The sequence below is a fragment of the Protomyctophum parallelum genome, assembly GCF_964188405.1.
Source record: "Protomyctophum parallelum genome assembly, chromosome: 13".
Taxonomy (NCBI): domain Eukaryota; kingdom Metazoa; phylum Chordata; class Actinopteri; order Myctophiformes; family Myctophidae; genus Protomyctophum; species Protomyctophum parallelum.
Genome location: NC_139708.1, coordinates 47,978,303 through 48,005,402, shown reverse-complemented (window position 1 = coordinate 48,005,402; position 27,100 = coordinate 47,978,303). Strand labels below are relative to the sequence as shown.

The 27,100-nt window shown below is 42.6% G+C and overlaps 3 protein-coding genes across 6 annotated transcripts in view; 1 reads left to right on the top strand and 2 right to left on the bottom strand.

Moving 5' to 3' along the window:
• LOC310869175 (histone H3.2) overlaps positions 1 to 27,100 on the bottom strand; it is a gene marked incomplete at its 3' end in the record, with an annotated part of 214,952 nt that overhangs the window by 140,945 nt on the left and 46,907 nt on the right. The window lies entirely within an intron of this gene.
• Positions 82 to 10,631, top strand: wbp2nl (WBP2 N-terminal like). Of its 4 annotated transcripts, none has more exons than XM_083779767.1 (8): positions 82 to 271; positions 1,535 to 1,643; positions 2,166 to 2,304; positions 2,813 to 2,905; positions 4,957 to 5,247; positions 6,231 to 6,347; positions 8,315 to 8,391; positions 9,014 to 10,631. In XM_083779767.1, the coding sequence occupies exons 1-8, from the start codon at positions 213 to 215 to the stop codon at positions 9,062 to 9,064; spliced, it is 936 nt and encodes a 311-aa protein (XP_083635893.1). In that variant the 5' UTR covers positions 82 to 212; the 3' UTR covers positions 9,065 to 10,631. The 4 variants fall into 4 exon arrangements, with proteins under 4 accessions (XP_083635893.1, XP_083635895.1, XP_083635894.1 ...); XM_083779769.1 differs by having other exon boundaries at positions 91 to 271; positions 4,957 to 5,145; XM_083779768.1 differs by having other exon boundaries at positions 105 to 271; positions 6,231 to 6,341.
• Positions 12,936 to 27,100, bottom strand: part of LOC310869167 (heme-binding protein 1-like) — a 22,781-nt gene continuing 8,616 nt past the window's right edge. Inside the window, exons 2-4 of the mRNA XM_083779779.1 lie at positions 26,204 to 26,363; positions 18,274 to 18,457; positions 12,936 to 13,183 (exon numbers count right to left, since the gene is read on the bottom strand). Of these exons, the coding sequence (XP_083635905.1) occupies positions 13,006 to 13,183; positions 18,274 to 18,457; positions 26,204 to 26,363 (522 nt within the window). The 3' untranslated portion in view covers positions 12,936 to 13,005. The remainder of the gene's footprint in view (positions 13,184 to 18,273; positions 18,458 to 26,203; positions 26,364 to 27,100) is intronic.

Genomic DNA, 27,100 nt, shown 5'->3' with positions numbered 1-27,100 from the left:
CAAAAATGCTCAGTGGGGTGTGTGTGCAAATGGCAGGAATATCACAGGATACAGCGAGCTCCAGACCGGATCTGAGCACTGGGCAGTAACTAGCACTATAGCAGTAGATTTCCACAGGTTCTGCTGCGGAAAGCCTGGTGACGCCAAGCCGAGGTCAGCGGCATCCAGTTGACGCCGAGACGAGAGAGACCAGACAGTAGACACCAGTAAACATGGCTCTGAATCGAAATCATTCCCAAAACGGTGGCCTTTTGATAAACAACGGAGAGAGGTATGTATGCTGAAATGTACAATTGGAGAGTTGGCTGCCAAGTATCGTGACATAACTTGTTAATTACATGTTTAATTGCGTTAGTTTTTTGCGTTAACGTGTGATGATGAACGGTCGGAACGCTAGCTAAGTTTTTAAGGTAGCCTTAACGCTAGCTTGTCTGTCTGCGCCATCGTGAATGAAAACACATCGTTCATCCGACGACGACAAAGTATAGTTCATATTATCGTTTTCATTCAAGCAGTTGGCATTGCTGCTGTGTTGTCTTCTGTACATATGGCTGTCAGAAACTAGTACTTTAGCATTAAGTTGAATATAAATATAGCACTAAAGCCACGCTAATGCTAGCTGGCAACACAAACATCAGGATGCAGCTGTGGTTCACAGTGGTGGTTATGTTGTAACTTTGGAAAGTTACATCATTATTATTATCTCACACACACACACACACACACACACACACACACACACACACACACACACACACACACACACACACACACACACGGTTAGCCCTCCAAGCAGAACCCAATGCTACTGAAGTTTCTGACATTTGTTAGACCCAGTGCATTGGGTCCTGTTCCAGCAGTATCCTGCCACTTGGTACGCGGACATACATAAAACATAAACAACGTGGATAACACCTGTCTGCGCTCTTTGACGACATTTTTTCGTGTGAGGGCTTCTGAATATGTGAAGTATAAGTACCCATACATGCCGCTGCGAATATCTCCTGTGGCGCGGAAGCCGTTAAGTATTTTTAATCTTTGTTTGACCGATTTGGTCGCTTTGATTCTTCTCTTCCTTCCTTGTTTATTGACACCTCATTGTACCGCCTATCTGGCTAGCTAGTGGCGCTATAGCTATGACAGAGCAGATCAGAGACAGGGACGTAGCCGCACAAGCCAACCGCACACCGGGAGGCGGTACAATAAATGGTAAACAAACAAGAAGAATCAAAGCGACCAAATCGGTCAAACAAAGATAAAAAATAGGTACTTAAAGTTCCCGAATTCAGAATAACGCAAACAAAAAAAGGCCGTCAAACGCCGCAGATTCGATCTTAGAGAGCATGTTTATGTCTGCGTTCCAGAATTCCCATACGGAAATATAGTCATGAACAGGGACCCTACATAAAACTCATCAAAATTTCAGAAAAGCTTTATGTAGGGTTCCGAGAGGGGCTAACACACGGTGTGACACACACACACACACATCAGACGTTTGTTATGTTGACATATTATGTCTCCTCCTTTTTCAAAGCGTCCTGAGGGAGAGTAAACATGTGGAACTGTCCTTCAGCGATGTCTCCTGCAAGACAGATCTTCTTAAAGGGACCAAAAAAGGAACAATTTACCTCACACCGTACAGGGTACAAAGTGCACCCGACAATTCTTTTTCAAAAATGGATGCAATGTGTGATGTAGTGTTTGCTTTAGGGATGCACCGAAAGGGAAATTCTTGGCCGAAACCGAATAGAGGAAACGGTTGGTCGAACACTGAATATCTGAATATGATTAATATTATATATATTTTTTCCTACCATTGCTGTCATGGCCTTACCTTAAAGCTACCTGATTATGGCAAAGCTTAACTTGAATAATAATCACTATTATGGGTCCATACTCCATAATACATTTATTCAGCACTTTTGAATGCATTAATAGCATACACTATTCTGTGATATATTTTCGGCCAATTCGGGCCAAAACCGAATAGGCCGAAAATGCATTTTTTGCCATTTTCTGCCAAATATTTTCTGTGGCAGAATATTCGGTGCATCACTAGTTTGCTTGGTAGTTGCTCTTAGTTTTTCTGTTGCATATCTCACACTCATACCCTCCCCTCACCCTCTGTTTATCAATATCTCTCTGTTTCTCGTTCTGTGGGTTAGTTGGTGTTTGTTAGCAGTAATTCCAAGGACTGCCTGGGGTCGGCCATGTTTCCATACTATCTGATGAAGGGTTGTAGCATTGAGCAACCGGTCTTCGCAGCCAACTACATTAAAGGGACAGTGTCGGCTGAAGCTGGCGGTATGATATTGTTTGTTTTTCTTTCTTCTCCTCGCTGCTGTTCATCTTGGTCTTCCATTTGCAGGCTTTGACACTAAAGGGTTGCCCACCTAAAAAACGTTGGGGCAGGTGGAGTTGTCTTTCAGATTCCCCGGTCCCCGGACACAACCGTCTATAAACACAACACGAGATATCTGTCTAAAAACACCTTGTCTGCGGAATGTAAAATAAGAGAACTATAGAACCCTATAATGTGCTCTTTTCACTGTTGCTACATACACCTTAAATTGAACTGTAATTCAAATTGTACATATCATTTTGTAATGGATTTTATACTTTCCGTTCAAGTGGGTATGACTTTTGGGCAGGTGAAACATGACCTGTACTTGCCCGGAGGGCTGACCTGAGGGCAAGTGGCTCTAAAGACCTTAGTGTCAACCCCTGCATTTGTTTCCAATGCATACATTTTGAAGCACAGTCATTCCAATCGTGCCGTTGGTCTGCAGTGCTAACATTTTCTCCATGTCAGGTGGCTTTGAGGGTCAGGCCAACTTCAAGATGGCGTTCAACAGTGGGGGAGCTATAGAGCTGGGACAGCATCTCTTCAAACTGGCCACGAATGGTAAGAAGGACAACGAGAAAGCTCTACCCTCTTCTCTGCCACCTGCTGCTTTCGACGGGTAACAACTGACTGAGCTTTCTTGGTCAGTGAGCGACGCCTCACTACAACCGACTACTCGTCACGAGTGTGTGCACACGCTACAACAGATCTTTTAGCTTTTCCTCAATTTACTTTTTATTGAATTTTAATCAAACAAACATGAAAACGAAATGACTGACAATTGACAATACAAACAAGACAATATACATACAATACACACAAGGGGAGATATCTGCCTCTCTTCTCTATTCTCAAATTAATTTAAACAAAATCAGGTCTTATTGTAGATCTTATTGTGAAGGCCTGGGCTCTAAAGCTGAATTTAATTCTCTCCATAATAAATATACTATAGATTAAATCAATCCATTCATTTATAGTTAGTATAACATTTGTAAGCCACTTTTTTGTTAAGGCTTTTTTGGATGCCACCAGATTTTTGAGCTTTCTAAAGCTCATGTCGATCTGGTGTGCTGCTGCCTTTTTATTGATAAACCTGGGTGGAAAATGTGAGAGTTTAAAAGGCCTGTATTGCAGGAGAGCTCTGATGACAGCGAGGCACGGGTTTGATACCTGAGCCCCTGAGCTAACACAGGCTGGCAGAACCTTCACTAAAACAGCCGGGACAAGGGGCACGGTGGCACAGTTGGTAGTGCTGTCGCCTCACAGCTAGAAGGTCCTGGGTTCGATTCCCACTGGGGGCGCTGTGGGTGCTGGCGGCGTGTTCCCTTCCCCGCGTCATCAGTGCCCATACCCTAGGCGGGGTTGGCGAAAGGGCCTTTCTGTGTGGAGTTTGCATGTTCTCCCCGTGTCCCCTAGGGTAGGTACCCTCACAAAAAACATGCAGTAATCCTGGTCTCTAAACTACCTCCCCCTGGCCAGCCGGGGCGCCTGATGGAGGGGAAAGGAACTGGTTGGAATAATGTGTTCCTTCCACGCGCTATGTCCAACCAGGGAAACTCCCCCCTGTCAGGTGTAAAGGAGCATGCATGAAGGAAGCATGAGTACAAGTCCGTTGCTCTCCCCAGGTTGGTGGAGGGTGTGTAGAGCCCAGGATTACTGACAAATGGGTTACAAAATCTGGGATAAAGAATAAAAAAAACAGCCGGGACAACGCTCCACATGTCCCGAGACTTTCTCCCTTCTGGCTCCAAAACGTTGGAATGAACTTCCTATTGCAATCAAAACTGCAGACTCACTCAATCTTCTGCCGTATTCTGAAAACCTCCCTCTGCAGACTCCATCTTAGCCCGCAGCACTTGCACTCTAGCCTCGACGACCTTGCAGGCATATGCAAAGGCTAAAGTTATGTAATTTAGATAGCATATTATGTAGACATATCTTTCTACAGTGTGTATATACTTCTAGTTTAACTGTACAGATAGATGGATGTTAGGTCCTTAGTTTACTTATGATCCTTGATGACTATTTCTATGTATCTGATGTATTAGCATGTTGTTCTTGCTTACTGTAAATCGCTCTGGATTAAGGGTGTCTGCTAAATGCCTAAATTGTAAATACTAAATTGAGTTTTATGTATTTATATATACAAATATTACTACTTTATAAATTACTACTTGGGTTAACCCATTTTGGGTGGGAACCCCTTTTGGTGTTAGCATTATGTTATGCTTTAGCTATTGAAAAATAGCAGATCTACAAGCTCATAGCGTGCCACCGAGTGGCGCGCTACAAGCTTGTACGTCTGCAGATCTACAAGCTCATAGCGTGCCACCGAGTGTCGCGCTACGAGCTTGTACGTCTGCTCTTTTTGAAAAATCGAAGAACGACTGACATAGGATGTAGAAGACATTTTTAGAATCTGATCTCAGGTCAAAATGGGTTAAAACAAAAATTCGAAATCCACCTATATGGTTGATCCATCCTTCGTAAAAAAAAAGGGGGTTCAGAAAAGTCTCTAAAAGCGAATTGTACTGTAGGTACAGACACAATCCAGTGTTAACATTATGTTGTGATGGGAGGAAAAAACCAACGTATCCCTGACTGTCTTTCAGCTTCCCGCTCAGCTCCGGCTCAGAACGGCGCCGCCTCGTATGGTTACCCGTCGCCTGGCATGATGAACGGATACGGTCCGCCTGCCCAGAACTACCCCTACGCACCCCCCGCACCACAGAACGGCTTCTACCAAGGCCCACCCCCTCCCATGGCCAATGGGGGCTACCCTTATCCCACAGCTGCAGCAGGTAACTACCCCTACGCACCCCCCGCACCACAGAACGGCTTCTACCAAGGCCCACCCCCTCCCATGGCCAATGGGGGTTACCCTTATCCCACAGCCCAAGCAGGTATGGGGTTTAGTTGTTTTTGTAGTTGTATGTATTTGACCATTTTGACCAGCTCAGTGGCCTTGTGGTTAGAGTGTCCGCTCTGAGACTGGAAGGTTGGGGTTCGATCCCCGGCCGGGTCATACCAAAGACTGTAAAAATGGGACCCAATACCTCCCTGCTTAGCACTCAGCATCAAGTCCCTGCGACATACTAGCATGTCCAAGGGGTGTACTTGTACATCAAGCTGCCTCACGCTACAGAAACAGGAGATAGGCTCCTGCCCTATGGGCCTCATGGCTCGGCAAGGCTACTTACTTATGTTTCATTTTGTATACAAGACTCAAATAGTCATTTCTATTGGACACTGCTATAAAATCTGACTCGAGATCAGTGGATAAAAGATTTCTTTCTGTTGTCCTGTTTAACATGCACAGCGTTGTTAGTGCAAAATTATGTTCATCATATTCTTATTATTCTTTATCATATCATTTCTCTTTCAGTGTTGTTTTTGGCAGCAAATTTCTATTTTAGTTTAGTCATAGTCTTTGGACTGAAACATATATACATATATATTTCTGTCACCTGGAATGTCTTAGTGTTAGTCCAGTTTTAGTGTCATGCGATTTTAGTCGACTAAATCTACAGTTGATTTAGTCGACTAAAATGTATTTTGGCGAGCCTTGATGGCGTTGTAATGACTTGCTGAAAATAGCCCATCTACAAGCTCGCAACGCGTAAAATGACTTATACTGGATCTCCTGTCCACTAGTCCCTTCCTAACCTTTTAGTCTAGTTTTTATTTGTTGACGAAATTGACAATATATTTAGTCTTATTTTTTGTCACCATCATTCATTTTTCGTCTTAGTATTAGTCGACGAAATCAACACTGGTCTCTTTCTCCCCCGCATTGAGAGTGTTGGTACAAAACAAATTGATCACTGAGGGGTGAAGAAGAGTCTACATTTTATTTATTTAAATTCCTTCCTCTTGTCCGTTGCAGGAGCATACCCAACAGCCCCAGCATACATGGCCCCACCCCCACCATACCCCGGGCCACCCCAAAACTGGGCTGCCCCTCAACAGACCTGGGCGGCACCACCACCAGCTCCAGGTCAGTGTGTGTGTCTGTCTGTCTGTCTGTCTGTTTGTCTCTTTGTATGTATGTGTCACTGCACCTGCCAGATCTGATCTTTTTGTGAATCACATTGAAGCTCTCCAGTAAAAGAAGGGTGTACAAACTAATAGGCGAGTGGCTCCGGTGCGGTATTTCAGAACGTGCCCAACCCACGAAATAGTGCACTGTGCAATGCAAGCGTGTGTGTGCTCCGGTGTGGTATTTTCGAATGTAAATGTTCAGTTGTGGTGATTCCCCGTTTCCCAGACCTTTGGTGCACAGTGCTGCTGCTCGTAGCCTAGCCTGACAGCCTCACTCTGTCACTCCTTGTTTTCGTCGACTACCTTTTTCCACTGACGAAAACTAAATGAAAACTATTTCATATCCAGTATAAGTCATTTTAGACTTGGTTGCATGCTGAAAATAGCCGATCTAGATCGGCTATTTTCAGCATGTGTAAAAACAGTCATTACGACGGCATCAAGGCCCGCCAAAATACATTTTAGTCGACTAAATCACCTGTAGATTTAGTCGACTAAAATCTTATGACATTTAGTCGACTAAAACTGGACTAACAATAAAACATTCCGGGTGACTAAAATGTGACTAAAACTAAATGAAAACCATTCAAAAGACAAAGACTAAAACTAAAATAGAAATTTGATGCCAAAAACAACACTGCTCCACTCGATAGACTGAGGATGCTATTCATTTCAATGAGTCAAGGCAAGAAGCGGCTGGGGTGATTTCACAGCAGTTATCGTTATCCAATACATTTTAGCGAGTGCGGGTAAATACAATATTAACCAAATAAAATTATAATTAATAAATGCTAAAAGCTACTTTCGAATGGCAATTTTAGCATTCGAATATATATATTTATTTCTTCATTTTTGAATTACATTCATATTATGAAATTCCTTCTGACAGCCCTAGTATAGAATATGATCCATGGATCTGAATAGATCAGACCTAGAATCAGGGGGGCAGTCAGCCAGATATTTCGTGAAGCCTCATTTGAAATCGGTAGTTCATATAATGGCCTGTTGTGGCGCTGGACTGGACCCAAAAAGCCCCATAGCTCCATAGAGGCCCATGTATTTTGGCCCAACTTCACCTAGACTGTATTACCTTAATAAACATGGTCATGAATACTTTCTTCTTCCAGTCACTAGTTTAAAGTCTCATTTCTAATGTCATAATATTCTTTTTGGTAAATTATGGTCCCATTAATTAAAAAAATTACCATAAAGAAAAAAAACCATCGCGTATGTTCTGAGGGGCGTGGCTACCGTTACAGTCTATGATCGGGATTCCCCTCCCACTCGAGTCAAAATAAAAACCAACAGAGAAGAAGGGGGGAAGTCCCGCCTCGTTGTCTGGGCAGCCAATGGCCAGCTGGTCCAAAACGGAGCCAGCCAATGGCCAGCTGGTACCAAACGGATCTAGAAAGATGGCGATTTACAGTGCAGGAATAACAGGCTTCATTTTACGTCCATGTTAGACCCGGCGAACGCTTTGTCCATATTTTTTACAGTCTATGCCTAGAATAGATAAAATGGTGTGAGCATGGTGTGCGTTGCGGTATAAAAGTCCTTTCAGGTGGTGAGCGGGTGACGTAGGCGTTGTCACCTGGATCAACAACAGGTGTGCTCATGACGGGCGCTGGACGTGTAGCGTAAAAAAACAAAAAACAAAACACAATCGTGTGGGCGTGTGCACAAAACCAGCACACCGGCGACAATTTCACGGGACCGCACCTGTGAGTGTACCGCTTGCGTAATCGCCCCTGAACTTCTCTGTGCGTCCAAAATAAACATACGTCTCTCAGAGGTCCGTATGTGACTGCGGTCCACCCACGGTCCTCCAACCTTCTAGGCCATTTGAAGAGAGGATAAGAGTTTTCAGTGGTCTTTCTATAGGCTAACGTTCCTGTCGCTCCCCTGCCATTCCACACCTTCCTGTTTTAGGCAACTCCAAGGCAGCTGAAGCGGCAGGAAGCGCCTATTACAACCCCAACAATCCACACAATGTCTACATGCCCATGGTGAGTGACCTTACATTTTTGTCCTTTTTTAATGTAGTGTAACCACATTATATTGTCGCTGTCGCAATATGAGCTTGTACTATTTTAGCTTTTTCCCCCTTTTCTCTTTAACCCATTTTGGGCGGGAACCCCTTTTGGGGTTTTAAGCATTATGTTATACTTTAGCTATTGAAAAATAGTGAAAATGTGTCGCAAATCTTTGAATATATATTCTTTCAGAGCGAACGTTTTTAACTCAAATCTTTGCTTGCGGGGTGTCTCTGGAACAACATATTTTCAGACGGGGGTCGGTGGCCAATTACATATAATCTTGAGGGTCCTTGACATGGAAATGTTTGAGAACGACTGACACAGGGACTTTCAGAAAACGTTGTAGAATCGTTCCCAGGTCTAAATGGGCTAAGTGGTAGTGAAAGAGCTCGTGTATGGGTTTGTATTAATATTGAACCAATGAATAATAGGCTATTAACAAGAGCTTGTAACTAAATAATACATTTATTACCCACTGGAAGACTGTTTTGAACACTCTGCCCAACAGCTACGTATGTTAACTATGCACCATGTCTGGTGTGACGACTGTTTTCAGTGCTTCTACAACATGTTTCTCTTGGTGTCCCTGTAGGATCAGCCTCCTCCTTACGCTCCTTATCCGGAGGAGAAGAAAAACAACTGAGGCTGTCGCGGCATCACTTTAAACACCCTGTTCACTCCTCTGTATTAAATGTGTATTATTATTATGAATACGAGTGTTATCATATACCTTTTTATATAATTATAAACCTAAGTAAAGGAGAATGGGTACTTGTGACTCATGACGAGTGTGAGGATGTCAGGGACCGATTATAATTTTGCTGATATTTTAAATACTGGAATATCTGATGAAATCACATATTTAGTCATTAAACAAAAAAGCCTGAGTGAGATCTGGAATCATGTTCCATTGCATAAGTTGAGCTATTTTGACATTAATTTGCGATTTTCTTTTAGACCATTCTAAACTTTCCCAATATGGAGGACGTTGGTTTTCTTTGGTCTGAAGTTGTGGTTGCTTAACATTTAGAAAAAGGGCTCATCTGTATCCCTTTGGAGTTTAAATGAAAAAAATTGCTAGTATGTGGAATGTATTTTTAAAAAGAGAGATTTATTACCAGAATATTTTGTAGCAATTTATTGATTGCAATTCTTACACTTATTGACAATAGCATTTTCTATTGTAACTGGCGTTGTGAAGGTTTGTTTTATTTTATTTTTTACAGTCGCAGTAACGTTGTGCGTTATGCATTCGTGAAATGTGTCTCTTATTGGTTCAAGATCTAGTGGAGAGTATAAAGCATAGTTCATATACAATCCCAGAACTGGCTGCTTGAACAGTTAATTTGGTAAAGTTGATCATTGCAGGTACAGGTACATTAATTGACTAATTTGACTTAATCAAGTACGTCTGTGGAAACACAAAGCCAGTCTCGTTTTTTTCCTCCTTGAACCAGCATGGTTCTGTGTGTCTCTGTATTATTATACCACAGATCTGCTAAATAATCGGAACTGTAATATGCCCTAGTCTTTCCAATTTCCAGCAGAGTCCTGTGCAAAAACTCCCCAAGCTTGGTCATTAATATTGGGTTGGATCTAACAAACCCTCTGCCCTAAGCTCTGTTGGTTGATACTCGGGGCGCGTTCGGAAATAGCGCACTGTGCAATGCAAACTAATAGGCGAGTGTGCTCCGTTGCGGTATTTTTACGAACGCGCCCTCGGTTGAATGATGGTGCTGCTGAACAGTTCGAAGATCCGTTCCTTGTCGGCATGGCGACACAGTATCAATTAAATCATTAGCCGTAGCTGTTATCGTATTCCTGTTCACGTCTACTAAAGCCCAGCTGAAATCTGTGGGGCGACAATGCCGTGCTGTTATTATGATTATATCATGGCTCATCAGTGTTCTGCCTGCAGTTACCTGTGAATGCGTCTTTTATTCCTGATTACACACGCCGTTGAAGCAACCAACCAACCATATGATTGCGTGTGTCTGTCTATGTGTGTGTGTGTCTGTGTGTGCATCAGCATTTTTGCACTGGTTTTAAGTGGATAGAGGATTATATTTTCAGTTTGCTTGAATTAATCAGACTGTATATGTATTAACGATAACTTTACTGTTTTAGAAATTCTTATTCCTTATTTTGACTTGTTCCTTATTTTGATCAGTTTGCAGATTATAATAAAAATGCCTAATGGAAAAATGTAACACAGCTGCTTTTCATTGTTTCTAACATTGTTGATGTTTACCACATTAATTAACCTTAATATCCCTATTCTGGGCATGTCGAATGGTAGATCTACAAATTCACAACTGCGCTGTGAGATTTTAGATTGGATATTTTTGCATAAGAGATTTTGTGTTGAGGGGAAAATGAAGCAAACGGTACACAGACGTATGTGGGGGGGGGGGGGGGGGGGACCCCAGTCAACAAAGTAAATATACCTTTTTGGTGTTTTAAGCATTATGTTATTACTTTAGCTATCGAAAAATAGCAGATCTACAAGCTCATAGCACGGTGCCGAGTGCCACGCTATGAGCTTGTAGATCTGCCATTTTAGAAAAATCGTGAAAATGTGGCGCAAATCTTTGAATATATGTATTGTATTTCAGAGCAAACGTTTTTAACTCAAATCTTTGCTTTTGGGGCCTGGGCCGTGGTTCGACTCCCAATCCCGACGGCCTTTACTGCATTCACTCCCCCATTTCCTGTCCGCCTACTGTCTGTCCCTCATATAAAAAATATAAAATAAAGGCGAAAGCCGCAAAAATTTGGCGCTGCACTGCGGCGACATGGACATAAGGGCTACGCTTGCATGCGGGCCCTTTGTCTAAGACAAATGTCTTCCTCAGGAGACAAATAATAAAGAACCTTGAAAAAGAAAAAGAAAATCTTTGCTTTTGGGCGGTCCCTGGAACAACATATTTTTTGGGATTCTTGACATTAAATATTGAGCACGACAACATGGGCTTTTCAGAAAACTGTCAGGATTTTAGAAGACATTTCACAACCAAAGAAGTACTTGAGACAGACAGCATATTTATTATTATAATATCACACACTGTTGAATCTGAACCATACAGTATGTCCCCCTCTGTATTATCACGGGAGAAAAAAAATATCACATACCATAGAGGTGTTTTATTACCACAGTCTCAAGTATATAAATAAACACAAATTAAATCTTAAGCCTCAGAACTTCACCAGGTATCAATTTGTCTACGACGCTTTCTGGAACACCTACCATGTAGAAAATAACAGAGATAGCTAAAATAATATCCAATTTACACCAGTCCACCCATCGGCTCATAAATGTAGATAAAACATGAACTAATTGTACTTCTATGGCTTAAGTCCTGTTTTCTTTCCCAGTACCATTTGAGGAAGGAAAAAAAAAAGTTATTTTTGTCACCTATTTCCCATTATACTATATACACACACACATGCATATGAGATGTTGCACATACGTATATATATGAGATGTTTTGTAACACTGCAAATGTACAGTTATTGGAAGAAAACATTATCTGGATATATAAAACAGTAATACCCACTGATCATTATCTAGGAGGAAATAGGCCTGTGTCCCACCAACCTTTAACTCGTTTTGGGGCGGGAACCCCTTTTGGTGTTTTAAAGCATTATGTTATACTTTAGCTATTGAAAAATAGCAGATCTACAAGCTCGAACTTGTAGGTCTGCTATTTTTCTTTAATCGTGAAAATGTGGCGCAGATCTTTTGAGAGCAAATGTTTTTAACTCAAATCTTTGCTTACATGGGGGTCGTCACTGGAACAACATACTTTCAGATCGGTGTCATTGGCCAATTACATATAATCTTTGGTGTCCTTGACATGAAATATTGAGCACCACTGATACAGAAACATAGGTTTTTCTGAACTGTCAGGAATGTTTTTTTAATTTTGACGTCGGGCCTAAATGGGTTAAGTATAATAAGAGCGCTACAAGGAGTCTATGAAGTCATAAGGATAAGCATTACGTAATTTGAAGTATAATGAATAATGCACTATATATAGAGCTGGATGTCGGGTTCCTTACCTTGCATTACCCACTGTTATCATTGTTATCACTGTTATCATTACCCACTGTTATCACTATAGGATCAACAACGGCATCCAAGGTTGTTGGGCTAGGTTATACCTAACTACTCAAAACCATTAGTTCCGGGCAAATTAGTCTGTATGTACATGTCATATTAAGTTACCACACATCCCCTTTTCCAGCAGCAAGTGCAATACAATGCCTGCCTGGCCAGCTTCCATCTTAGACTGAACAGTATTTCACTTTATAATCTCACAATTGTAGTTTATTTTTCATTATCGTTTAATCTTGCCGAGTCAGTTCTTTTAAAGTGGGACATTTTCCAAATACAAACTACAAGAGTTTAAAACTCTCGCAAAAAGGTGCCATCACGTTGCTTATTATAAACCAGTCCAGTTGTGCTAGATGTACAAGACTACCAGGTGAGTATAGGGGCCAATTGAGGTTCAGTGAGGAACTCAGCATCACATTGGATTCTGTCATTCTGATGGGAATAATACTGTAATAATGGACGTCGGTCTACGGCTCTTCTTGTAGAAACCACACCTCATTGCGGCGACCGTATGGTTTGAATGGCGGGTCGTAGGTACAGCAGAAGAACTGCTTGCGCTGATAGGGGGCGCCCTCCCCCAGGGTCTGCTTCAGACGCAAGGCCTCCGCTCTGTAGTCGGCCTCGGCTGCAAAGCCAGGAAACTTCCTGTGAACAGGGAGTAAGGGAGTAAGATATCAGACAGTGGCCTTGTGGTTAGAGTGTCCGCCCTGAAACTGGGAGGTCGGGGTTCAACTTCAATCCCCGGCCGGGTCATAACCAAAGACTGTAAAAATGGGACCCAATGCCTTCCCTGCTTGGCACTCAGCATCAAAGGGTTGGATTGGGGGTCAAATCTACTAATCAAATGATTCCTGAGCGCGGCACGGCTGCAGCTCACCGCTCCTTGGCTGCGGCTCACCACTCCAAGAGATGGGTCAAATGCGGAGAACTGCGGTAACGTGTGTGACAAATCGTATGACTTTGACTTTTGACTTTGACTTTAAGATACCAGGTTAGTATTTTTTGAGTGGTCCAACCACCCCAAGGAACAGCAATGTCCGGCTAACCTATGTGACTATGTGACTGACTATGTCCCAATGTTTAGAGTACCAGTAGGGGCAAAAGTGGCGCTGTTGTGCTAGAAACAGAGAGAGGGATAGTGTTGCCTGCTAGAGAGAGAGAGAGAGTGGGGTGGGGGGGGGGGGGAAGAAGGGGGGAGAAAGAGAGATGTCTGCTAAATGCTAATTCCCCCACACAGTAACTCTGTCATCAGTCCTGGGCACCCATTTGGTAAAACAAAAGGGGGATATTTATTTATAAGGGCACCCACCTCCTTTTTGTGTAGAAACAGGAGAAGTCGGTTTGGCTACTCCCCTTTCTTAGTCCACTTCTACCTCTGGGTGTGCTTCTGTGTTTATTCCCACTGACAACAACACTACATGCTTGGGGCAGTGGCGCTGAGAGATCAGTACCGCATTTTAAAGCAGCAAACTGGTTGCCATGTTGACTTTGTTTTCTTCATGTATCCACTAAAATAAACAGTTTGAGGCTGTTTGTCTGTCTCTAATTTGTGGTTGAATATGTTCAGAGGCCAATCAGAGGCAGAGTAGAAGTGACATCTCACATTGTGTTTTATTTATTTATTCCACAGTATAAACCTGTGTAAATGTTTAAAAGGTGACAATGACAGTATTTTATTCTTGCGTGACCATGTCCCTTTGTGTATAGTAGTAGTCTAGCCAGACAACTATTCCACAATCTCCGAATGCTATATAGAGTCTGGAACTACAGCCCCCATGAGCTGAGTAAGGAATGCTATATAGAGTCTGGAACTACAGCCCCCATGAGCTGAGTAAGGAATGCTATATAGAGTCTGGAACTACAGCCCCCATGAGCTGAGTAAGGAATGCTATATAGAGTCTGGAACTACAGCCCCCATGAGCTGAGTAAGGAATGCTATATAGAGTCTGGAACTACAGCCCCCATGAGCTGAGTAAGGAATGCTATATAGAGTCTGGAACTACAGCCCCCATGAGCTGAGTAAGGAATGCTATATAGAGTCTGGAACTATAGCCCCATGAGCTGAGTAAGGAATGCTATATAGAGTCTGGAACTACAGCCCCCATGAGCTGAGTAAGGAATGCTATATAGAGTCTGGAACTATAGCCCCCATGAGCTGAGTAAGGAATGCTATATAGAGTCTGGAACTACAGCCCCCATGAGCTGAGTAAGGAATGCTATATAGAGTCTGGAACTATAGCCCCATGAGCTGAGTAAGGAATGCTATATAGAGTCTGGAACTACAGCCCCCATGAGCTGAGTAAGGAATGCTATATAGAGTCTGGAACTATAGCCCCATGAGCTGAGTAAGGAATGCTATATAGAGTCTGGGACTACAGCCCCCATGAGCTGAGTAAGGAATGCTATATAGAGTCTGGGACTATAGCCCCCATGAGCTGAGTAAGGAATGCTATATAGAGTCTGTAACTATAGCCCCATGAGCTGAGTAAGGAATGCTATATAGAGTCTGGAACTACAGCCCCCATGAGCTGAGTAAGGAATGCTATATAGAGTCTGGGACTATAGCCCCATGAGCTGAGTAAGGAATGCTATATAGAGTCTGGGACTATAGCCCCATGAGCTGAGTAAGGAATGCTATATAGAGTCTGGAACTATAGCCCCCATGAGCTGAGTAAGGAATGCTATATAGAGTCTGGGACTATAGCCCCCATGAGCTGAGTAAGGAATGCTATATATAGTCTGGGACTATAGCCCCATGAGCTGAGTAAGGAATGCTATATAGAGTCTGGAACTATAGCCCCCATGAGCTGAGTAAGGAATGCTATATAGAGTCTGGGACTATAGCCCCATGAGCTGAGTAAGGAATGCTATATAGAGTCTGGAACTATAGCCCCCATGAGCTGAGTAAGGAATGCTATATAGAGTCTGGAACTATAGCCCCATGAGCTGAGTAAGGAATGCTATATAGAGTCTGGAACTATAGCCCCATGAGCTGAGTAAGGAATGCTATATAGAGTCTGGGACTACAGCCCCCATGAGCTGAGTAACGGAAGCTGCCATTTTTGTTCACGGAAATATATTTTAAAATATCTTTAGAGCTTATTTTTTTATTTCCTTTTCTGCTAAGCAACAAGCTAAGCAACAAGCTATATATGCTTAGATGTTATCTATTTATATTAGGATAGAGATATAGAGATATACTTTATTAGTCTCCAGAGGAAGAAATTTGTCTTAGACAAAGGGCCCGCATGCGTAGCCCAAGTCCCTGTCGCCACAGTGCAGCGCCAAATAAATAAATATAGATAAATGTTGCACGACTGTAAAGACGAAACGGAAGTGGCGAGGATGCTCCACTTCCGCTTTATAGCTTCCGTTGGTCCAGACTGTATGATGGAAGCGAGACTACTCTGTGTATAATAAGTGTCACATACAGTACAACAGGTATTGTTCTTGCAACTGCATCCTTCCCCTGTATTGACCCTCATATGTATCTACTGTACTGAGGCACTGATGACTATTTTGACAAGTTGAACTTGTTTTTCTCTTGGTCATTCGTGACCATGGTGTGTATTTGTATCATGCATTGTATTGCATAATGTATTTACATATTTATTATGTGTGTATGGATTACATTGTCATTGTGACTGCTGCTGTGTATGTAAAGCAAATTGCCCCTTTGGGACATTCAATATTTACTTTGCTTTACTCTACGCATGCTAATTTATCAATATCTGGATATAATTATCGCCCCAGATTGGAACGCCCTACCAACAGCCGTTATGAAATGTGAATCCCTAGACTCCTTCAAACCGCTCTCAAAGAGCACTTACGGATTTGCAATTTGAAACTGGCCCCTATAAAAAAGTAAAAGTACCCCCCCTTTTTTCTATAGTGTATATCTGTATGTCTTTAAATGTCTTGATTGCACGCTGCGTTCATGATTTGAGGCATTTTGTTCAAAATGGGCCAATCCTGCAAACTTTGAAAGCCAATGTTAGCCAATTAGGATGGAATATGAAATATCGGACAGATCCGTCTTGAACACATGACTATAGAGATAGTGTGTAACGATTTGCGTGATTTCTTGGACAGAATCTGGAGGAGTAATATAAAAAAGTCGGCCTCCTGGTGGCGCTATAACAGGCCGTTCTGGATAATTTGGAATCGACCGGGTTAACGGTGCCAGAGATTAGAGTGTGCAAAACATACTCTCTCCCCATGCCTTCGGCCTGGTGGAGACAATGAAGGAAGTGAATTCAATTCAGTATTTTAGCCGAGCGCCCCCTCCAGAGATACTTCTGGGTCCTACTTTTGTGTCGCTTTTGTGTCCCCATAGAGTTATACTGTGACGCTCCGTCGGACTAAATCTGAGACGAAAACAACCATGAAAGTCTCATTTTACCGCTTTCCTCGCGACAACAAAGCTGCTGCTCTCCCAAATCTGGCTGTGACAGGCCGTCTGCCTGTCGCCATTTTATTTCATTGTGTCAACTAAATCCTCATTAATAGCAAACTAGATTCAACATACTCAAGCCTGCACACATTCTAAATATGTCCCAGAAATATTGTACTGAGCAAATGGACTGTTACCACCTTCAATAATATTGATAATAATAGTCTTTATTGTCTTCACATTATATATTTTCTTTGTCATGGACACAACATACAAAACATTAATAATTCTACTCGAGTTGGAAGCATTAAGACCCATTTTAACCCTCAATGGCTTCCTTTCAGAAAAAATAACGTCATTGTAAAAAGATTCACGCGTTTAGATATTCTATTTACAATGAGATGCGGAGGGGAGCTGGTGCCACTTGGACCCGGACGTAACGTCGCACTACAAAAGGACGTCGGACTTAAAATAAATACTGAATAGGGAATGCAAGGCTGACGTCACGATAGCTACCGCCGGTGCCATTTTGGATGTGATGGCCTACATATTAGAACCGCATCAAGTGTATAAAGTTAGTGTTTGAGTGTTTAGTGCACAGTGCTAGGGCTCTTTCAGTTTGTCAAAATGGGATGTATTAACCCATTTTGGGCGTGAACCCCTTTTGGTGTTAGCATTGTGTTATGCTTTAGCTATTGAAAAATAGCAGACCTACAAGCTCATAGCGCGCCACCGAGTGGCGCGCTACGAGCTTGTAGGTCTGCTATTTTTGAAAAATCGAAGAACGACTGACATAGAAAGATAGCTTTTTCAGAAAACTGTCAGGATGTAGAAGACATTTTTTAGAATCTGATCTCAGGTCAGAATGGAAAACCGTCAGGATGTAGAAGACATTTTTAGAATCTGATCTCAGGTCAGAATGGGTTAAGCCTAACCTGACGCTGCCAGATCCAAGAAGCTTGCTACACAAATTTGTTTCACAGCTTATTGGGATCTGGGATCGCGGAAGCAAATTCGATGACGGGGCTGTTCCTTTTTTTCAAGATACTTGGTAGATGATTGGATGGGACCGTCTGTCTATCACCGTGTGGGCGTGCAAACACAACCAATCATATTGACGTGTCTATATAGCTTCACATCCGGTTTCGCCCATGTCCCGCCCTTAGCTCACGCTGATTGGTCCGGTACGGAACGGATTTTTGTCAGCTCAACTGCCTGAGAGATCCCAGATGATTGCTGTGTTGGAGAACATGGTTACCCAATACCGCCCTCATCTGGCAGCGTCAGGTTAGGTTAAGCCTACTTGAGTAGTCTATACTTGAAAACACAAAAGCACACTCACAGAACATAGACGGTCATGCCAGGCCGCTCTTCGATCTTGATGGCGGTGTCCGTGGGAGTGGGAGGACATTTCTGGAAGAGGGCGGGGACCTTCATGCCCACGGCCAATCGGCGGGTCAACACCCCGTCGTCACGCGGGTACACTGTCATGATGATGGGAGGAGCTACACCCATCGCTTCGTTGCCTGACATGGAGGTGTTGAAAGAAAAAGAAAAAGCAGCAGCAGCAGAGTAGAATAGAATTAGGGTGCATATTGGTGACACTGCCACATAAATGAGCTTGTAGATCTGCTATTTTTCAATAAAGTTTAAAATAATGACTAAAGTGATTAAAAGCTATAAGGTGACGTCTAAATGGGTTAACTTCCACTATTGGAAGTTAAACGCTTTATAAATACTTCACCTTTAAGAAGAATATGCTTCCACAAGACTGTTGATGCAATTAAAAGATTTAAAGTTATATGCATAGCAGCACAAGTTTCTCTTTCAATGTACAAGTCATTTCCTTGTGCCATGCTGTGTTTGATTATGGCCGAATGCTGATTCTGGACGTGCTGTGATTAGTCTACTTCTGATGAAACAGACATATAGATACAGAAATATATGAAAACCCTAATTATAAACGGCTTGGCCTTCAACCAAGCCATAAGAATGCTCTCTAGTCATGAACAACAAAATGGTGGCAACTGCCAAGGCACTCCATCTCTTAATGTCTATAGTCTTATAGTACACGGTTTGGTTGATTACTTGATTGTAATAATGACCGATGTCTAACCAGTGACCACATTGACCCTGGTGTGCCTAAACGGAAAGAGAATGTGACGTCACACGATTGAAAGTAACAGCTGAAAACCTCCGAAGATGGTGTCACCTGGCCAGAGTGTAGAGTAGGAGAGTTAGCGACACGCTTTGATCTCACCGCAAAGTGGGTGCCTATGGGCTATAGTTCCAAACATTGCTCCTATGGCTGGAACTATCCCATTGAGACAAAGCGGGTGCCTATGGGATATAGTTCCAAACATTGCTCCTATGGCTGGAACTATCCCATTGAGACAAAGCGGGTGCCTATGGGCTATAGTTCCAAACATTGCTCCTATGGCTGGAACTATCCTGTTGAGACAGAATGAGCACTTCCACATTCCATTGTTACAATGGTGAGTCAACGCTGGTGTCGCCACTCTCTTACTAGATTACTCTGAGTAGGGCATAGCAGTGGTGCCACAGCTAGATAAAACCCATTCGTTTTTACCCATAGAGATTTGAGTATTTGTTAAATGATGTAATATATAATAATACAATTAAATATTAAAATTGTTATTTTGTTTCCCATCCCTAATGTTCATGTTGAGCACAAGGTGGGAGTATTCAGGGATTCAATGTGGTGCTGCTGAGAGGGTGCATCTCTCCATACAAGCCCTGTGTGGAGAGTACTGTCTGTGCCCCAGCCTGGTGTTCTCCAGCTGAGTACTGATGTGCCCCAGCCCGGGGCAGAAGCCCACATGTCAGGAAGGTTGGCGTTGCCACAAACAGCGCTCTACGGACCATAACCGGCTGCCTGAAGCCCACCCCCATGTTCCATCTGCCAGCACTAGCAGGAATTGCCCCGGCCGGCCTCCTACGAGAGGATGCGCATCCTCTCGTAGCGCTACCCTAGCCTTATTGCGAACGCAGTGATTGCGAACGCAGTGATTGCGAACGCAGTGAGCACTAACTATGACAGCAAGGGCTGAATGTCTGTGTGTGTGTGTGTGTGTCTTAACTTAAAAAAAAAACTTAACTTAAAATGAAAAAGAAAAAACTTAACTTCAAAATAAAATCTTAAAAACTTAAAACACAAAAAAACTTAACTTCAAAAAAAAACTTTAAAAACACTTAAACTTCAAAAAACTTAACTTAAAAATAAAATCTTAAAAAAACACAAAAAAGTTAAGTTTAAAAAGAAAACCTTAAAAAAGTATGTAATTTATTCTAATTGTTATTGCCATTTACGAGCTGCGTTCGCTTCCCGCGTTTGCGCGTCTTACTTGTAGCAAGGAAAGCCCGAATACACGACACCACCACGACAGAACTGCCTCTAAATAAGTCCCGCCACCCGTACGTACAACAAGACGGCACAAGAGCTGCTCATGCAGGTCCATCCCTTGAGGACCTGTCTGTCTTAGAGTTCTCATTTTCTGCCCGAACATGACCCGGCCCGGCCCGGCCCGACATTTTAGGGCCGGGCCCAAAAAATATGCTAATTAGTCGGGCCAGGGCCGGGCCTCGGGCTCTGTGATTTTCCGTGATTTTTAATTTTTCTTCTTTTTTCAAAAATGTTATTATAATAAAAATAGCAATTCTGTTATTTGTGTAATGTGTAGGCTATATAGCCTACAAGTATGTATTTATTATGAAGAGGGCTGCGCTATGGCGATTCACTTGTGACAGGAGGAAGACGGAGGAGTGGAGGCGGGGGGGCTTGGAATGGATTACTGACTGCGCAGGCAGAGAGAAGTGAACGGTGGGGTGGTTGTTTAATGTTTATACCGCTGGCTGGCCTCTGTTTTGCGGCGCACCAAATGAGCTTCAGTTCATAATGCTAAATGTTTTATAAATCAATCGGATTATCACACGATAGACTGCAACATGACAAAAACAGTTGCACTGAGCCATCTCGTTAAACCCAGCTGGCTGCGATGAATAACCTAATCATTAGGCCTAATCAACGTCATATAGTCACCAACCGATCCATATCATTCTGTAGTGTATGATCTGACCACGCAATGTTACAGTCCACTGCAGGCTACAGGCTATTTGATTTACAAAATGATTAGTATTATAACCGCCGTCCCTCTGTGCGGCGGGGCTCCTCGTTATATGTACCCGATTTAAAATAACAGATCTCTAAGCTGTCGAGACACGCCATGAGCGGGTGCATGGATGGTTTATAAACTTTGTAGGCTATGTTTGTTCTTTTGGACACCGAACGGGGACGATACTTGGGGTCTTGGACATAGCTTCACTTCAGAGGAAACGGGGAGCTACTCACCAGTCACCACCACTGGAAATGGAATCCATTAGAATGATATGGAAATGGTACATTAACAGTGAGCTACATAAATCCTTTATTTCGGCGATAAGTCCATTGAACTCCGTTCTCACTCTCACACAGACACACACTGAAAGAAAAAAGAAGAACGCCACTTTAATGCATGGCCAGCGCAGCAGCACGCGCCGTCAGTGGTTCACTGACGGCGCGTGCTGCTGCGCTGGCCATGCATTAAAGTGCCGTTCTTTTTTGTCTTTGTCGGGCTTTATAGGGCTTCGGGCCTAACATTATGGTATTTTTTAGGGCCGGGCCGGGCTTCGGGCTGACCCAGTTATAGGGCCGGGCCAGGCCGGGCTTCAAATTTCGGGCCCGATGAGAACTCTAGTCTGTCTACAGAGGCATATGGCTGCAGCCTGTCTGTCCATGGCTGCAGCCTGGCTAATAAGCCAGACTCAAATCGCACGTCGTGCAGGCAATTTGTTTTTTTGCCAACGGCTGATTGGGTCTGGCTTATTAGCCAGGCTATCAGGCAGCAGCCTGGAAGCAGGAGTGGGAGTTCAGCCGGGCCAAACACGTCCATCCACCGCTACACCCTTAAGGACCCAGGAGGGAGGCGGCATCGAAGGAGAGGAAGGACACTGTAAGCTCTTGCTCTCCCGATGAGTAGTGTGTAGGGCTGTCCCCGACTAATGATTTGTATAGTCGACTGATAGATGAATAAATTAGCTGTTAGTCGACTAATAGTCGACTAAGCAAAAAAAAAAAAAGAATGTATATAAAAATACAATATTTACAAAAATATACAAAAATATTGTATTATTCCACTAGGTCTGTGGGGGACATAAACACATTTGAACATTCAGTTGTTGAGCCGGATTGAGCACAGCAGGTGAGATTGAGATTCTGGAGTCTATCAGGCCAGCACACTGTGCGATTCAAGTCACAGGCAGTGGCACATTGCCACACAGGCAGACACACTCCAGATGCACATTGGAGATTTGAACAGTCAGAATGTTCAAATGTGTTTATGTCCCCCACAGACCTAGTGGAATAATACAATATTTTTGTATATTTTTGTAAATATTGTATTTTTATATAAAAAAAATTGGGGCAAAAAAAAAGAAGTCAGTCGACTGAGACCCGTTCCGATCGATTAGTCGACTATTCGACTAATCGAGGTCAGCCCTAGTGTGTAAATGAGTCTATAGCAGGGATGTCAAACTCAAATACACAGCGGGCCAAAATAAAGAAATTGGTACAAGTCGAGGGCCGGACTGTGTTTCAACAGACGGGCCATTTTTGGGGAGAGGGGTATAGCTGAAAGTTGACCACAAGTGATATACTTTCACTGCTGATCAATAGTGAAGAGAAGACGCATGCTTGCGCTTGCGGGCCCTGGATACGTGACAATGCACTCGCAGTGCATTGTGGGACTTGTAGTATTATGGTGGTCCGTGCAGTATACCAGAGGGCCAGTTCTAATACTAATTAAATATCATCCCAAAGATAATTCATTCACGGGCCTGATTTGGCCCCCGGGCCTTGAGTTTGACATGGTCTATAGTCATTGTGTGGCATTGGTGTGGGGATATACAGTATTGGGAGAAGTTAACCTTTAGCAATTTTGTCGGTTTTATCGAATATATATATAATATATTGCATTATAACAAAATCTGCAGTCATATAAATTCTCCAGATACGGTATATGGCTATGAAGATCTGCATAGCCTAAAGTCACAACTGCTGCAACAACTGAACATTTGTTCAAAGATTGTTGGACAACAACTTCAGAAACTTTATACATCCACATATGATAACAGCATCCTAAGGTTAGTAAGGAATATCACCTCTAATACTAAGCATGTGTTGTATGGAGAATATAGGTTGCTACCTTCAGGAAGGAGATATGGTGTACCAGCATACAATAAGGTCAGACCTAAGAGGTCCTTTGTCTACCAGTCGGCCTTGAGGCTTAATCAGGAGATGTAGTAGCCACAGGATAATCTAAGCGGTGGATATTGCTCATGTCTTTATGTATGTAAATTGTCTTGTTCTTTGTGTTTTGTATATGTGTTTCTGCATACTTGGCTGCTGTGTCGCAAGACAAATTTCAGTGTGAACTGACAATAAAGTACTATATCATATCATATAATATTTCTAAACTTCAATACGGTACACATGCAGCTCCATTTGGAGCAATAATTAGCGTTGTTTTTTTAGAAGGTCAACTAAGGCCCCTTTTCCACTAGAAAGGTGGAACCAGAACTTTCCAGAACCTGAACCTATTTTTTTTAGTTCTGGGTTTGTTTCCACAGCGCACAGAGCGGTACGGCACGGTTTCAGACCATGTTTTCAGAACCTTTTTTCGGCCCTGCTTTTGAGGTAGTACTGACACTGAGTTCTGGGAACCTATGGGCGGGGCCAGCAGCGCTGCTGAGGTGACAGCACTGAGGGGACCAGAGTGTCGAGTGAGGAGAAGCGCACACCGCACAGCCACACAACACAACACCGCACAGCCACACAACACAACACCGCACAGCCACACAACACAACACCGCACAGTTTAAACTCCTAAGTGCGACACAGCGGACACACAGAAAAATAACCTGTAAAAGCACAGAGGCCACGAGAGAGGGAGAGACAGAGCGTGTGTGTGTGTGTGTGCGTGAGGGAGAGAGAGAGAGCCATAAAGCTGTCGTGACGAGTTGTTTGCTTGCAGTTGTTCTACAGCTAACAGCTATAGGCTAACTGCTGAGAGAGGGGTGTGTGTGTGTGTGTGTGTGTGTGTGTGTGTGTGTGTGTGTGTGTGTGTGTGCGCGCACGCACGCGCTCTATTCTAAATGGTAAGAACAGACGCACAGGATTAAGAGGCTAAAGCTACTGGAGATTAGTAGAGTCTATTGTTTCATACACGGACAGTGGTGTCTACACTATACCTTTTTTTCCTTTTTCAGGGCAAGGCATTAGGCACATCATTACTAGAAATGTGCTGTACACAATACTACACATTGGAAGAATTAAATTAAACTAGCACAACGGTTAAATTATTTGTATTTGCACATTTCTTGATATTGACATTACAACTGGACTGGATGTTATGGCACAGTTTGTTCAGTCTGCAACCCACACTCATGTTAAATGCTATATTCAAAAGGTGGGTTATCATTTAGCATCATATGAGCTATACGAGATATTTTCTTCTCTTGCAGTTTAAGCAAAATATTGTAGACAGGTAAAGGTTGGAGAACAACTGGTCTAATGCATTTAAAACGTGTGTTTTACTGTTTTCCTACTCCCCACATGGAAAGGAAATCCCTATCGGCAAATATAGCCTATATGCAGAATGTATGCTGCATATATGCCATATCCATATACACTACAGTATGTGCATATATACAGTATTGTATTATGTATATGAAATATATGTGACAGCTGTGGCATGTGGCTGTACAATAAAACAAATACATTTGAAAATAGACAATCTACAAGCTCTACAAGTCTATTTTCAAATGGCTGAAATGTATTTAAATACAATACTATACTGTATACATACTTTCCACTTTCCACGACTGTTGAATAATAACCAGGGGTCCCTGCCGGCCAAGCTACTCAGCATTGGGGGAATAGGGGTTGTGGGGGAGGGGGTGGCAGACTTATCAGGTTCTTGGAAACGTATGGAAACAGAAGCAGAACTTGGTTCTGGAACTTCACAGGTTCCTGGTAGTTCTGGGATCTGGAAAGTTCTAGTTCTGGTTCTCGTTCCACCCCATAGTGGAAAAGAGGCCTAAGGCAGTAGTTCAATAATACTCAACATGGGTGACTCAGGTCAACAGGTTGACTCAACATGACACCTCTGTGGACACAGAATGTGTGCACAGTGCGTGCAAGACCAGTTACTAATTAGTCATTAAATTGTCATGTTATTTATCAGCTGACAGATACAAGCCCTGTTAGTTTTCATGTTCTATTAGTGTTACGATGTATGACCGTCTGACTGGCTTTCTCTGACAATGTCTTCATTGCATTAACCCATTTTGGGGGCAAGGAACACCCTTTTGGTGTTTTAAAGCATTATGTTATACTTTAGCTATTGAAAAATAGTTGAGTTGAGTTATAATTGCACTTCCGTGCAGTCTTCCGGGTGCTTCAAAACGCCACTGAGCAACTTCTATTGAACTGAATATATAGCGGGTGGGCGGGGCTATAACGCTCCAGTTCGTTCTCTATCGTTTAATTACTTTATGGGTGGACACGGCGTGACCTTTGGTGACCTCTCTGTCTTACCACTAGGGCTGTCCCTGACTAAGGATTTGTATAGTCGACTGATAGATGAATAAATTTGCTGTTAGTCGACTAATAGTCGACTAAGCAAAAAAAAAAAAAAAAAAAATGTATATAAAAATACAATATTTACAAAAATATACAAAAATATTGTATTATTCCACTAGGTCTGTGGGGGACATAAACACATTTGAACATTCTGACTGTTCAAATCTTTTTTTTTAACAACTGAGAGCTTGTCATTAGCCAGATTGAGCACAGCAGGTGAGATTGAGATTCTGGAGTCTATCAGGCCAGCACACTGTGCGATTCAAGTCACAGGCAGTGGCACATTGCCACACAGGCAGACACACTCCAGATGCACATTGGAGATTTGAACAGTCAGAATGTTCAAATGTGTTTATGTCCCCCACAGACCTAGTGGAATAATACAATATTTTTGTATATTTTTGTAAATATTGTATTTTTATATAGGCCTACAATTTTTTGGGGCAAAAAATAAAAATAAATAAAAAGATTTTTTTTTCTTTTTTGCTCAGTCGACTAAGAAGTGGTCAGTCGACTGAGACCCGTTCCGATCGATTAGTCGACTATTCGACTAATCGAGGTCAGCCCTACTTACCACAGTCCACCCCGTCCTCCTGGGTCTTGTTGCTCCCGCCCACGTACATGAGCAGCCTCCTGACCAGCTCTCCGGTCACCTGGTCGAAGTTCCGCCCCTCGGAGTATATCGTCATGTATTTGGCGGCGTCGTACCGCCGCACCTCATACTGAATGCCGTCCTGTGGAGGAAATCAGAGGAGAGAGAGAGAGAGAGAGCGGATGAGTGCGTTTATTTTAGAGCTGGGACTCGATTAAAAAAATTAATCTAATTAATCAGAGGCTTTGCGATTAATTAATCTAGATTAATCGCATTTTAATCGCATCTCAATATTCAACCCGAGAACAGCGAGAAACCATTTTTTTTTAATGTTTTTTGGTATCCCAGTGAATCAATGAATAGTGACTACAGGATACCACTCATTTTCAACATTTTACTATCATTAATATACCTGTTGTGGAATTAATAATAAAAAGTCACCCCATTCTGTGTTGACTAGAACTGGAGGTCTGAAAAAAAAATAGTAACAGTAACAAGTACATCTCAGTGACATCACAAAGCTGTACTTACTTCATATTGTTACTGTTTTTTGTCAGACCTCCAGTTCTAGGCAACACAAAATGGGGTGACTTTTTATTATTTCCAGTTTTCAGTACTATAGAAAAGCGCCCAGTGAGAAACGTTCCGCGGTGAAGAAAAAAGGTGAGATTAATTTATCTGTAAGTTAATCGCGATTAATTTTTCTGTAGTTAATTAATCTAAATTAATCGCAATTAGTCCCGGCCCTAGTTTATTTATGCAGGCAATAAAACCATATTGCTGCCACACACATATACTGTACACATGGGGTTCCCATTGGGAACCAACCCGGTGGAAAGGGGGTCATACTGTTACTGTACATGGGGTTCACACACATAC